The sequence below is a fragment of the Tinamus guttatus genome, unplaced genomic scaffold (assembly GCF_059628265.1).
Source record: "Tinamus guttatus ecotype Peru unplaced genomic scaffold, ASM5962826v1 Tinamus_guttatus_pri_ptg000753l, whole genome shotgun sequence".
Classification (NCBI taxonomy): Eukaryota; Metazoa; Chordata; class Aves; order Tinamiformes; family Tinamidae; genus Tinamus; species Tinamus guttatus.
This window is the reverse complement of record NW_028289287.1, coordinates 537,845-552,315: the sequence shown is the minus strand read 5'-3', so window position 1 is coordinate 552,315 and position 14,471 is coordinate 537,845. Positions and strand designations below refer to the sequence as shown.

Sequence of the window (14,471 nt, the reverse complement as noted above, 5' to 3'; positions counted from 1 at the left end):
CAGACCTGGCAGCTACTCTCCTCCAAGCTGCTTAACAAGAGCTGATCGCTGACTCCAGCTGCATAATGTACACTTGAAAAATAAAAGGTTTATAAACTGGTCCTTCTCTTTTGGAAGTATTTCACATATGTTAAGGGAGGTTCTGTTTAATATCTTGGTTCTGCTTTCTCCTGGATCATTTTTGTTCCCCTGATGTAGTGGTTTCATGATGTGGATGGCATGGTGGCAATATTAAGGCATTGCTGTGCTCTTTGGCTGTTTGCTAACACCCTCCCCCCACTGCAGCACACCATTTTCCTTCACTCATGCCAGCAGTACTGTTTGTGGGACTGTGCTGAGCACTGCCTCAGGGAAGCAATCCAAGTTATAAATAACCTAGCGGGTGGCTGGGGATGGCAAGCTTCAGCTATCTGAAGTAATCTGCTGTCACAAGTCAGCCAGAGCTGCTAGCAGCTGTAGGAATCTGAGGCAAGCATAGCCTCAGAGACATGTTTTCCACAAGAAATACGAATGAATTTTGCAGCCAGTTGAAGGAGTTGCAGGAACAAGGAGTCAGGAATCCTTCACCTGATTTCCTGTGTGCCAGGACAGCAAATCTCACTGTACGCAAACCCAGGATAGAGAGTCTTCACACAAGCTTTGTTTTGGTAGTCTTTCATATGGTGTATTTGCAAAAAAAAAAAAAAAAAAAAGGCAGTATGCTATGAACTGATTGGCTGGTTTATGTTGTTTATTCTATGGGATGGGGAGAAAGTTACATGCTTTTTTGCCAAATGTGAAAAGATACTACAGATACAGGGACACCAAGCATGAGAATAGATGGCTATTCTTCACAGGCATGAATAGAACAGCTTAGTGTTATGGGAGTGAGGTACCAATTTGTGGATGTATTCTAAGGTCCAACTCTTTTTCTCAGCTCTGGAAAATAAGTATTGTTACTGAAATGCATCCACACAACACTATGGGACCACAGCAGCAGTGATGTGATTTTTGTCTTCTCATATCCTGGGAGGAGAGTAACTGTAATGAAAATATCTGTAATAATAAATAATGAAAATAACTGTAATAATAATCTTTCTTATTAAAGATGAGAATACATCTTCTCTTTCTTCTCAAGCCAAATCTTGTTTTTTTCTGACTTTGCTCTTTGATTTGTTCTTCCTTGGGAAGAGTATTTACAAATATCCACCATTTCATTTTTATGCCCTACTACTTGTGACTTCTCCCTCCTCAAGAACAGCCCTACCAGGAGCTGGTTGGCCTGAGCACTGATGACAGTGAGGGGATAGTGCAAGAACTTCACAGCCTGAGGAGTTTCAGCATCCTCTCAAGGAGGATTGGGAAGGATTGAGCAAGTTTGCAGATGATACCAAACTGGGTGGAGTGACTGACACTCCGGAGGGCTGTGCTGCCATTCAGAGGGACCCAGACAGGATGGAGAGCTGGGCAGAGAGGAACCTCATGAGGTTCAATGAGGACAAGTGCAGGGTCCTGCACCTGGAGAGGAATAACCTCAGACACCAGTACAGATTAGGGGTTGACCTGCTGGAAAGCATCTCCTCAGAGAGGGATTTGGGAGTCCTGGCTGACAACAAGTTAACCATGAGGCAGCAATGTGCCCTTGTGGCCAAGAAGGCAAATGGGATCCTGGCCTGCATGAGGAGGAGTGTTGCCAGCAGGTCGAGGGAGGTGATCCTCCACCTCTACTCAGCTCTGGTGAGGCCACACCTGGAGTACTGTGTGCAGTTCTGGGCTCCCCAGTACAAGAGGGACATGGAGCTTCTAGAGAGGGTCCAGGGTTGAATGACAGACATGATTAAGGGAGTGGAGCATCTATCTTATGAGAAAAGACTAAGCAAGCTGGGCCTGTTTAACCTGGGGAAGAGAAGTTTGAGAGGAGATCTTACCAACATGTACAAATACCGAGGGTAGAATGTAAAGAAGATGGGGCCAAACTCTTCTTGGTGGTAGCCAGTGGCAGGACAAGGGGTAATGGGTACAAATTGAAACACAGGAAGCTTCATCTCCACATGAGGAAGAACTCCTTTACTGACCACTGGAACAGAGAGGTCATGGTGTCTCCTTCTTTGGAGATATTCCAAACCCAACTGGATGCGACCCTGTGCCACATGTTCTAGGTGTCCCTGCTTGAGCAGGTGGGTTGGACTAGATGATCTCTAGAGGTCCCTTCCAACCTCAACCATTCTGTGATTCTGTGTGATACTTCAGCCAATTCCCTATGGCTGTGTAGACAAGCCAGAGAGAAGATTGCAAGTAGGACTGTGGAGTGGTACAGTTGTTTTCAATCACTTTCCCACATGGCTCTACAGGCAAGTCTTATGTGACCCTGATCTTTAAATACTGTTGAACTCTACTTTTCACAGAGTGCTGAAGGGAAGAGAACAAGGGCATCTGCACATCTTTGCTCTTTTTTAATCCATGAGAATGTGGGAAGTTGGCATAGCCTGTTGTAGCTTATTGGCACTTTCATCTACTTTTAAGGTTTACTGTGATCTAATCGTGCTGTCCCATCCATCCCAACATGTCCCCCAAATACAGTCTCTCGGGCAGTCAGTTATCTGTAGCTACAGGAAGGGATCTTCTCTTGACACTTCAGAGCAAGCTTAGAACTGTCTGATTCTACTGGAGCAAAGGAGAGTGCTTAGGAGGGCTAAAGAACTGGCCCTGTGTTTCCAGGATGCAGTTTTACAGTCACGCTGAGTCAATGGTTGCATTGCTAACTAGAACTTAGGCAGCTCTGCAATGAGAGAGATCAAAGAATTGATCCAGCAGAAGACTGACCAGGCATTTTCCTGATGCAGCTTATTGTGCTGCTGGAGCAGAAATAGGGCCAATCCAGCGCAGTTGGGAATGCATGGCTGGAAGGGCAGGAAGGAAAGAAGAGAAGGCCTTTTCAAGGAGCAGCTGTAAATTACATCAGCTTAAAAGTGCTCATCAGACCTCAATCTAAGATAAGTACCTGGCATTTTTGTTTGTTTTGTTTACTAGTATGTCTAAAACAGGAAACAGTCAGATTTTTGCAAATCAGGAGTGTTGACATCTCTTGTCCAGATTCTCCCCTCTGCAGAGGGGAGAAATAGTATTTAATTAGAGGGGCATAGTGTGCTACAGCATAGAAAAGGTCAGGTTTTTAAGATATGTATAAGCTAAGCATGTAAGCTAATATCAGGTTAGATATTAGGGAAAAATCCTACATGGAAGGAGTGGTGAAGCAATGGAAGAGGCTGCCCAGGTGGAGTCATCATCCTGGACAGTGTTCAAGAAGTGTGTAGATCAGGCACTTAGGGACATGGCTTAGGAGGCATGGTGGTGATGGGTTTACAGTTGGACTTGATGATCTTAAAGGTCTTTTCCAGCCATAATGATTCTATGATTCTATGGTAAGTGTGTTAATTAGACAGCAATATTAACATAGCTAACATAGCAGAACAGAAAAAGTGACTGCAGAAATTATAGTCAGCTATAAGATAAAGCTGATTTCAGCTCACTAAAGCTGACTAAAAATACTTCACTTGAAGTATTTTTTAAAAAAAACATTATTGGGAATTTAAGCGTAGCAGGAAGAGCATCTTCAATATGACTTTTGCTTTATTATTCATTCTAGTGGAAAATATTTCACATAAACCATTCCTTTTGAACTTATTGTCAGGTTTTTGATTCCTCTATAGGAAACCTTGTGAAGAAAGAGTGAATTTTTTCTTCTGAAAATTCTCCTTTGGTCTTTGGATTTCACATCTGTTCACAATGCATGACTGTTCTAAACAAGTCAGGTGTACGAGAGGAAAAAAGCCAGTTGCTACAGTCCATCAGGGTTGCAAGAGCAGTGTTATCAGTGTATTCAACACAGGCTGCACATATATACTAAAAAAAAAAAGAAAGAAAAAAAAACAAAAAAAAAAACAGGAGAAGGACAACTAGATCAGCTGGCTTACATGATGTATGATGTTCAGATTATGGAAATACTAAAACACAGAAATTCACGCATGTTAAAACAGTTCCTTTCTCAGGTGAGTTTTACAGAGAAATTCAGGCTTTATCCTCTGCTTGCGCTGTTGCTATGAGACTTGTAGCTGAAAAGGCAGCTTTTAATGGTCAAGATGAGCATCACTGATGTGAACTGAGGCTCACCTTAGTAACATGTAATAGGGGCACTCTGCTGTATAAAATTTGAATTCTGGGAGTCAAGACTGTATGACCATAGGTAACGCTACAGTGGTGTTCGACACGTAAAAGAATCCTGCCTGGGCTAGTTGCAACTGGTACTTTAAACTGTCCTAGTCCCTTCAGAGTTGAGGACAGGAGGGCATAAGCAAAAAGCCCCATTGAGATCTCATTCTGCCTTTCCTTTGCTTTTCTTTCTCTGGAGATGGGAGCTCCTGCTTTCAGATCAGTGTATTTAGGGCAGAAGGGAAATGGGAACAGTGAAAAGTCTAGCATGCTTGCAGGGACAGTTTTGTTTGCTTGATTATATCTAAAACACTTGCTTTAGGGAATTTTTATTATATATATCTTTTAATGTAGTAAGCACAGAAAACGCAACTGTTGAAGAGGAATTTCTTTCTCCAATCATAAACAATGAATTAAGCTGGAATGTAAGAGAAGTTGCATTTTAGCAATCTCTACTACATAGACATTGCTAGCAAGGGGCTGTAAAACTGATCCCATACAAACCAGCTTATAGAACTGGTAAGGCAAGCTCAGAGTAGCTGGATCTGCTAGAACAAAGTTCACCTAATAGCAGTTTTACTCCAGGATGAGCCCCTGCCCTTTTCTCTTGCGAAGGCAGGGTAAGCAGTATGTACCATCCTCCAGCATTTCAGATTAACGCAAATACAGCAAGTGATATCAAAGAGAAATTCTAAGAACAGCCCTCCCCTCTGGATTCCTAATTGTATTATACATCAGCTGTGCTAAGTAATAGTCATCCCTCCATGAAGGATGACATACGTATTTCCAGATCTGGTTGGAGTAGACTGAGGGTAAAGAGTGATTTGGAGATCTTCAAAACCTGCCTGGCTGCAACCCTGTGGTCCTGTCAGGAGCAAAGAAACTGGGATGTTCAGGTCTTTCTGGGAAATAAAAAGAGGAAAAAAAAAAAAAAAGAGAGAGAGAGGTGGAATAACAAAGAACACTGGGATGAAAAAAAAAATTATTTCAAAGAAAGACATAATTCATCCATTTGCCCATCTTTCTTAGATATTTCTAAAGTGCCATAGTATCACCGTAGTATCAAAGCACCAGTAGCACAACAGGAAATTGCAGAATTCGCTCAGCTGGCAGGAGAGTCTGGGCAGCATCTGAGGACCCTGAGGACCAAAAGATGGAGTGAGCAAGGGACACTGCTGAAATGACAGCAGCTATTACCTTTATTTTTTTTCCTCTCCAGTAGTCTCTCACTACAGTCCTGAGGGAAAAAATAACCAGTAGAGAAGCCATTAGGCAAGCTGCTGTAGAAGCCAACCTTCCAGTTCTTGAGCTTTTGTACACACCCATGTCTCCATCTTCTCAATCTGGCTTGTGAGTTTGTGCTACCCACAAAGTGATTAAACTCCTGGAAGAAAGGGAACATATTTTATAACTTTTGCAACAGCAAAAAAAGAGTGGTACCCATATCCTCAAGCTAGATGGTCACAAACAGGAAAGGGGTGAGTATCTGGGGAAAGTGAATGATTTGAGCTAAGTGACACTGAACAGGGAAAATGAACACTGGCCGTGAAAAGGAAATCCAGAGATGGTGCAATCAAATCCTAGCAGCTAAGGCTACTGTGTTGGCAATGTGCTGTGAAGCCTAAGGCCACCTTGATTTGGCATACAGTTTTAAACAGGTTCATAGAGATCTTAGAAATAAATGCACATCCATAGTTGTAATTTATAGAGCACTCTTTAGTGCATAAAGCACTTCACAAAGCACACAGAAGGAAAAGATATGCTCTGAAAACTGTTATGAAGTATTTAAAGGCAGTTGGATTCTCAAACCAAAATCTTGATGTAAGGATTTCCCTTGTGAGCTCATGCTCATGTGCAGACCCAGATGTGATTCCCTTTATCTCCTACGATGTTTCATATGTAATTGAGGGCATATGTAATTCATATGTCATTCAGACTCCCCAAAGAAAAGATGCATTCACTGGCTGACTTTCTCAGGCCAGCAGTCTTCTCAGCCAGACATTTGTAGTGCTCTAGATTTCCTTCAGGGAACTTAAACTGGAAAGGGTCAGGCCTATACAAATGGTTCAGTTCTGCAGCTGGACCTCTAGATGACCATTAGACACACTTCCAAAACATTTTCCAGAAGAAAGTTAGAAATCAGGAAGAGACTGTTTTAAGGCCTCCATGAGGGAGGAATGACAGGTGGGGGTTGGGAGGACAGCAACAACAACAAAAAGTAATACCAAGAATGTGTTTTTTCATTTCCAAATGAAGGGTTTGATTCCTGTACAAATCCCACCCCATTTCAGAAAGCTCTATTTCCCTGAGCAGCTTCACACAAACGTGCTTTGTTCCTTTAGGAGGTACAAATATGCTCCCCCTAAAGATTTACTTTTAATATGAAAACAGCATTTTTATCAGCAGTTGAGTGTCAAGAAGTAGCTTGCAGAAAGGAAGCCAGTCCCTTGGAGAGCAGAAAGTTCTGCAGAACTAGCTGCAGAACATGCCATTTACAAGCATCCCTGCCAGCAGCTGCTCAAATCTCTGGATCTCTTTTGCATCTTTATTTCCTTAAAGTTTTTCTCACCCTAGCCCCAGTATGGAGGGCTTCATTATGTACTGCTTTTTTCCAAAGACATACTGAAACCATAGTGCCAGCTTCAGGACTAGTGAAGTCCATAACAAAATTAGAAATCTTTCCTAAGCTCCAGCAATACTGGACAAGCACACGTCAGGTATCATCACTAAAATAAATAGCAGTAAAACAGTCAAAAATAGCAACAATTTAAAGTGTTGCATTGCAATTCCTTGTCATTAAATCCTGAATGAGTGGGGTACGTCCTTCAATTGATGTTGATATGCATGTATGTAAAATGAGGTGGAGAGCTCTGAGTGCCATTTAGAAGTCATTCTTTACAACCAGAGGTGCCACGATTTTGTGTGTGTACACATTTATAAGAACAATTCCAGATCCGACACACTAAGGAATCAGAATAAAACTGAATGTCCTGATATGAAATTTTAAATATTTTTATACAAACATATCTCTTGTAGCTTGTTATTGAAAAGTGCTACTATACACAGTATGTTTAATGCTTTCAGCAGTACTGATATGGTATAGTGTCATACCTTCTTGACCACTGCCAGAGTGTGTGACTGTGAAGATACACTTCTATAAAAGCAAGTCCATACATAGGTGAATACAAACATATAGATGTTATTTACACACACACACACACATACACTGATCAAAACAGGACTTGGGAAATACTGGTATGGAATCAAGTCATTCTCAGTATGCTCTTGTTCTGTCCCATTTTACAACGCAGGTTAGACCAGGCAACTTGGGCCATACATATGAATCTTAACTCTGCAGAACCAGAAGGCCACACCAGCATAAACTTATGGGAAACTGCACACACTGCCCAAGTTGTGTACCACAGCCTTAGCAGCAGCAAGTGTAATTCTTCTTCTTCTTCTTTTTTTTTTTAACCTCCAGGTTAGACAGTTTGCTGTATCAATTACCCACCAGTTTCAAGACTTCCAGAGTAAGCCTTGTCCCTATCACACTGCTCCCCCATGCTGTTCCTACCATCCCAGCAGCATTTGCAGTAGCCTTTTGAATGCATTCCTTCCTTCTCTCAGGTTGTGTCTACACTCCCCTTTTGCAAGCAGACTCCAGTGACCTTTGCCTGTGCTCCAAGTTGGCCTACGTACTGTGTGTGCATGATGCAGGCCTTATTTAGCTTTGGCCATCCTGGCCATCATAGCCAGATCACAACACAGCTATGGTGAGCTTCCATAAACCTGTGCAGTATTATATAGGCCACGACATTTCAGCTAGGTGTGCTCCTTAAAGAGACATTCAAGGACCATCCTATTTCTCTTAATGTGGCCACACATGACCAAGACACAGGCATCTTGCCTGACATTTGCTGTTTGGTCACCAAATGGGCACATGCAAGCAGCTTCTCATGTTGCATATTTTCTCCAGGCACCTGTCATGGGAAGGTGGAAGGGAATGCCTGCACTTTGGTCATGTGGCAGAAAAAATGCAGGCACAGTACTTGGGGAAAAAGGATGGCAGGACCCTGGAATCCAGAACTACTGCCCATCTTCTGCCTACGGCTGAAGTGCATTGATAGAAGGAGGTGGCTGAAAGTAGCAACATAGCCCAGAGCTACTCTTCTGGTTCCCTGCCTGAAAGAGCCCAGAGGCCCTGAGCCTGGTACCCTTGGTGTAGACGTGACCTCATCTATACTTCTCCTCCCTTGGGCACATTTTGAACAGGCCTGGATCAGGATCTGCATCCCAGAAGATCCACAGACCACTCCTAGTGATACTGCCTACCACACATGCACTCGCTGGTGTGAGACTAAATAAGAGTTGCGGCTGAAGCTCTTCCCACACTGGGAACACTTGAAAGGCTTCTCCCCAGTGTGGGTGCGACGGTGACGGATGAGGGTAGAGTTGTCACTGAAACAGGTCCCACACTCGACGCATTTGTAGGGCTTCTCCCCAGTGTGAGTGCGACGGTGTTGGACAAGGTGGGAGCGCTGGCTGAAACTCTTCCCGCAGTCAGGGCACAAGTAAGGCTTCTCGCCAGTGTGGATGCGACGGTGGATGACCAGCTTGGAGCTTTCGCTGAAGCATTTGTTGCAGTCAGCACACTTGTGGGGCTTCTCCCCAGTGTGCAGACGCTGGTGGGCAATGAGGTTGGAGCTGTCACTGAAGCGCTTCCCACACTGGGGGCATTTGTAGGGCTTCTCGCCTGTGTGGAAGTTGGCGTGGCGGAGCAGGCCCGAGTTCTGATAGAAGTTCCTCCCACACTTGGCACACACATAAGGCCTCTCACCGGTGTGGTTGCGCTGGTGCTGCACCAGGTGAGTGCTCTGGCTGAAGCTCTTCCCGCAGTCCTTGCACTGGTACGGCCGCTCACCCGTGTGGACACGCTGGTGCTGGATGAGGTGGGAGCGGCGGCTGAAGCTCTTCCCGCAGTCAGCGCACACGTATGGCTTCTCCCCGGTGTGGATCCGCTGGTGGCGGATGAGGTCTGAGCTGCGGTTGAAGCTTTGCCCGCACTCAATGCAGATGTACGGTTTCTCTCCCATGAATGCTCTTTGGTGGACCACCGTATCCTTCCTCTTGCGGAAGCTGCAGTGAGGAGCCTTCTCTGGCCTTGTCTCCTCCGAGAGGAGGTCCGGACATGGACAGGCGATTCCTGCGTTGCGGTCTGCCAGCAACGCTTCCCTCACAAAGAAGTCCGAGAGGCTCCCGCGGGCTTGGGCCGCAGCCGCACCACCTGGCTGCCGGCCGTGCTCCTCATGCTCACTCATGCTGCCATCACCTGCGGGCAGAGGGGGCAAGTCGAGACACAGGCTGCTGCCTGTCGCCCTGCTTGCGGCCTCCACAAGCCATCAGCATGCGTGCCCCCTCTGCTGCTGCCCAGGGATGCTGTGCGCCAGGGCAGCGCCACCCTGCAGCGACCAGCCCCCCGCACCGCTCCACCATGACATCGCCCCAGTTACTCCCGGCCGGCATCGGCGTGGGGCGGGGAAAAAGACCCACAAGGAGGTCGGGCGGGGGGCTCTGGCCGCCCCCGGGCCCCGCGGCCCTCGCGCTCCCAGCGCGCTCACCTGGCCCGGCGGCGGCCGCCTCCGCCCGCCCTGGGCCGCCCTAGGGGGCGGCAGCGCAGGCCGCGCGCCGCGGCGGCGCCTCCCTGGCGAAGGCCGCCGCCGCCCGCATCTCCGCGCCGCCGGCGAGCACTTCCTGGCCCCCGCCCCACCGCGGGAGGCGGCCGGCGCTGCGGTGTAACCCTTGCGGCCCCGGCCGGCAGGCGCCTTCCGGCCGCGGCGCTCGCCCGGCGCCCAACCTCGCTGCCAGCGTGGAGCCGCCCGCCTCTTCCTCACCCGGCCTCGCCGGCGCCGCTTCGCTGGCGCCCCATGGGGCCTCAGCGAAGCCGAAATCAGGCTGCAGCGGGTTTCCCCTCTCGTGAGGTTAGCAACATCGCGGGGCAGGCAGTGAGGTTGCTGCCCCGTCCTACCGTTCTTAATCGTTTTATGTAATCATTTTCCACCTCTTGTCCCCTGGCCGTGCTAGGGGTGCGCTAGTGACTCGTAGGGTTGCCCTGATTGAGCCGGGTGCCCCATTGAGTGAGGCTGGGGGATGCGTGACACACGTACCTGTGCCTCGACACGGCTCATCTGCACATGCAGCCCAGTGAGCTGCAGATGCAGCATCTGTCCTCAGCCAGGCACCATGGCACAGAGAGCTGGAGTTTCACTGGTTTCCTTATTACCGCCACATTCCCTCGACCTTTAATGCAGCTTGCTTACTGCTGGAGGCACGTATCCATCATTTTGCCTGACAGCAACCTGAAAAGCCCTGGGGAAGCAGAGGGAGGATGGGGCTGCAGGCAGCTGGAGCTGGGAGCTGTGGAGGTCTGAATGAAGAGACTGATGTGGTCTGATCCTCATCTTTCTCCAGGTCGTCCTGTAGCCTCAGATTGCCTTTCGTAAATGCTTGGAAGATGAAAAAAGTTGCAGTTTGCAGCTTTGCTGTCTAATAATCAGATCACATGGAAAAATTGAGAAAAAAAAAAAGCTAAGAAAGTAGTGTAGATTTTCATGAGACTTTCATGCAGTTAAGTTACGTGATTTGGAAGTACAGAGAAAACCAAAAGGACACATCTGTTTTAGGCGTTTAGGGTTTGCAGAATTTGAACTGACACCTGCCTGCGTATGCTTACACACTTAATAAATATTAATGAAAAAAAAAAGGTTGTGGGTATTACAGAATTTGCTGAGGAGTTAAATGCTAGCATTTTCCACTGTTATTAAACACTGAAGGCAGAGGAGCTGGTCTTGCAAAAAAGCAAAAGACCTGGCCTTCTTGTGCTTCTGTGCCCTTAAAAAAAAACCTGCCACAGTTCCCTTCCTACCTGAAACAGAGAATGGTTCTGTTGTCCCCTCCCTTCTCCTCAAACTGTTTTCTGTTCTATTACCAGTCTTTTTTAAACAGCTCTGCCCAGTAATTGTTATGCAGATGTTATACCCAAATGTTGCTTCATTGAGGTACTGCCATTGACCATGAGAATTCGTCAGTAGAAGACAGAAATTAAAATGTGTAGATCAGCAAGAAAATCTATTCATAGGTGCAAAAGAAGAGGAAGAATCAATGAAGTGCTTAACTGTCCCGTATAGTCAGTGTGAGAAGGAGAAAGCCTTTTCTAAACTTATAGAGGTTTTGAGGGAGATGTGCAGAAAATCTCACTGTCAAGAACTGAATGTCCAACAAGGAGACAGAGGAGTCCTAAAACTTTATTCAAATAAAGGGAGAGTGCACCAGGCATATCCCTGTGGGGTCTCTCAAATTGCTGGGGGACGCAGCCCCCCTTTTATCCTAATTTCCCGACCAAGGGACGCCCTCTCCTTTTCCCCATTGGCCAAGGTACTCAGAAGTTACAGCCTTCCCGGCCCGCCTACACCAAACTCCGGCCTCCCGCCATCTGTTCTCACCTGAGCTCACCAACTCCTTTGACCCCCTTGCTGAAGAATGTGGGGGAATTGCCCTTTGTAAAGGCCCCCATCTCCTTGCAGGTGGCTCTTTTTGTCCCACTCGGCTCATGGCTCCACTCAGTCTCCCCTCCCTTTGTCCTGCTCTTCAGCCAAACTGTGGAGAAACCCCCTTATTGATGAATACAGAAACTTGAGCATTCCGCTCAGAGAGGAGCTTAAAATCTTGAAAAATAAATTTTAAGGAGCAAGTGATAAGTGGGAACCATGTAGTAGCTCTTGCATTCTGCCTGTTCCCCAGAGTTGGAGATCTGTTGCTTGCAATGTCAGTAATCACAGACAGGGAAGTTGAAAGCTGTGATCAAAATGTCAGTAAAGCAGCTGTGGAGATACCAAACAGAGGAAGATTACTTGTATTTTACATGCTGATGTAGCAGCATTATAAGGAGTGGAGGCACGAAAGGAGGTGGATATCAAAAAGGAAGATGAATGACCTGTTCAGAGATGGTTTTGTTGCCCCAAAGAAGTACTTCCATGTCTGTGAAATGGTGTGGCTGCAGGATATGGAAATGAAGCCTGAAATTTAGTTGGTAAAGTAAAGCTGGGAAGATGGCCAGGAAATCGTTGCTAAAAGCTTTGAAATATAACTCTCCTAAAGATGATGGTCATCAGAATAACAGCAATAGAAGATTGGAGAGTGGCAGCAGGGTGGTTTTATGTGAATAATTTATAGTAATTATAGTACTTTATTACTATAAAGTACTATAGTAGTATAGTAATTTAAATCATACCAAAATAATTCATAATAGGGATTTTAGTCATGGTTTAAGTCACTAAGCAAGCAAATTTGAATTAACTAGGCAATAATAATACTATTCTGTAGGCATATTTCCACTTCCCTGCCCTCTAAAGGAAAGGTTGATTTTCATTGTTTGGTGGTGATTATGGATTTTTTAACTCAGAGTAATCTTTGCACAAAATCTATATATGTTCTTTATGATGAGGAAAATACAGTTACATGTATGCACAAGCAGTTATAAACATTAACATAAATGTTTTGTGACACATAGATAGTGAATTTCATAATTTTATAAAATGTTGCATTACACTTCCTATTTATCAAATTATTCCTTTGTCAATTTTAGACATGTCGAGATAGTTTTGGAAGTATAATTTTATAATACAATAATTGGGAATCACAATTCAATATTTGTAATTATGGAATTATACGATTACAGTACAATAATTTTGAATTATTTAAAACACAAAAAATAGAATTGCAAACTTGCCTTATTAGTGAAATAAACTGAATATGTTTTAAAAAGAGCCTTATTTTTAAAATTGAGGAATTGATTGAACAAAGACAAAAAAAAAAGCTGATTATTGTCATTGATCTGACATTTAATGCTTATTCATACTGGAGAGTAAACTAAGCTTTCTGGTCTTAGTATCATCTCAATTTATGGTTGATTTTCTTTAAAACTTTGGCAACGGATATGCGGTGCTTCAATATATTTGTAATGTAGTTTAAAATATTTTGATAGGTTCCTGTCAGCTTGGACTTTAGAATGCATTGAGATATTTTCATATTTAATTTAAATAGATTTAATTTTTAAAAAGAAAAAAGTATAACAGTGAAATTAAAAAAAATGTGATTTACTTTAAAATACTTCCAGTTAAAAAATCGGACTCGTGGTCAACTACTTTTATTAAACAACTTGTCTTGTCTGCTCTTGCTTCCACGCTGTTCCTTTCCAGGCTTTTTCTTCTAGCAACTTTTCTGCTGCTTCAAAATTCAACGCATATTACTGTATCTTTAAAAAAATATATATATGTATATATATAGTGTCAGTTTACAAGTCTTTGGTTATTTGCTGTAGTTCTTAGTATACAGTCCCTCGTGGGAATGTGGCCACTAGTTCCATTCTGCTGTGGCTCTCTCTACCTGTACTCACAGACTTTTAAGAATATTAATCTTCATACCAGTCTCCTGTTTCTTATTTTTACTGCTGTCAACAGTCAGTTTCCTTCTGCTACTACCAATCTCATGATTCAATCAGAAGATGCCCTGTTGGTGCTTCCTGATGTCCTATATACCTTGTCTCCTGTGCATCTTTTAAGTGAGATAAGGTGGAGGCTGAGGCTCTTTCAGTATCCTTTTTACTCTATAATTGGCCCTATCTGTACAGATATATTAGCTAGTTATTGCTACTGTTCTGCAATTACTTTTATTTTTGTGCTGGTTTTATAGACTCTCTTACCCCGTGCCATTCAGCTGATAATAGTGGGTTGGGTGTTTATTGATGTAGCTATTTCATGTTCAAAAACACATGTTGCTTGTCTGTGCATAGTGTTTTCAGGTCCTTTGCTTTAGAAGTCACCTTAGGTGAGGAACCTCTATCCACTTTGGGTTAGTAGCCCTTAAATCTGCTGGGATTAGTGACTACTTCTCTTTAAACAGAACCATGTGCTGGACTCTTAATTTGCTTCTTGCACAGAAGAACAGGCACTCTAACTCCTTATCATAAGATGGGATGAAAAAGGAATACTTATATAAGCTGTATATGCTATTTGAAGTGTGGGGTCTAAAAAGCAATAATACTGTAACCAACTAAACTTTTGATGCCTGAGTCTTTCTTTTGCCTGGGTTCAGTTTACACATAGAGAGTTTAGTTGATACTTTCAATGGGCAGATGTATTTGGTAGGCCTGTCTATGAGGATGTGGCAATAGCTGTCGGATATGTAGATGTCTTTTATAATCAGGCTACTAACGTGTAACAGAGTTA

General features: G+C 44.4%; 1 protein-coding gene across 3 annotated transcripts; it reads right to left on the bottom strand.

The window, feature by feature from the left end:
* Nucleotides 1-5,369: 5,369 nt before the first annotated feature.
* LOC104572034 (uncharacterized) lies at nt 5,370-9,920 on the bottom strand. Of its 3 annotated transcripts, none has more exons than XR_015914062.1 (2): nt 9,807-9,920; nt 5,370-5,572 (listed from the first exon to the last, which is right to left on the bottom strand). XR_015914062.1 is itself a non-coding variant. In XM_088537390.1 (2 exons), the coding sequence occupies exons 1-2, from the start codon at nt 9,279-9,281 to the stop codon at nt 5,527-5,529; spliced, it is 807 nt and encodes a 268-aa protein (XP_088393516.1). In that variant the 5' UTR covers nt 9,282-9,408; the 3' UTR covers nt 5,370-5,526. The 3 variants fall into 3 exon arrangements, 2 of the variants coding, with proteins under 2 accessions (XP_088393516.1, XP_010217474.2); XM_088537390.1 differs by lacking the exon at nt 9,807-9,920 and adding an exon at nt 8,521-9,408; XM_010219172.2 differs by lacking the exons at nt 5,370-5,572; nt 9,807-9,920 and adding an exon at nt 8,517-9,562.
* Between the last annotated feature and the right edge of the window lie 4,551 nt (nt 9,921-14,471).

Excerpts from the sequence above, each read along its gene's own strand:
- LOC104572034 (XM_010219172.2), bottom strand. The coding sequence starts at position 9,506 with ATGAGTGAGCATGAGGAGCACGGCCGGCAGCCAGGTGGTGCGGCTGCG.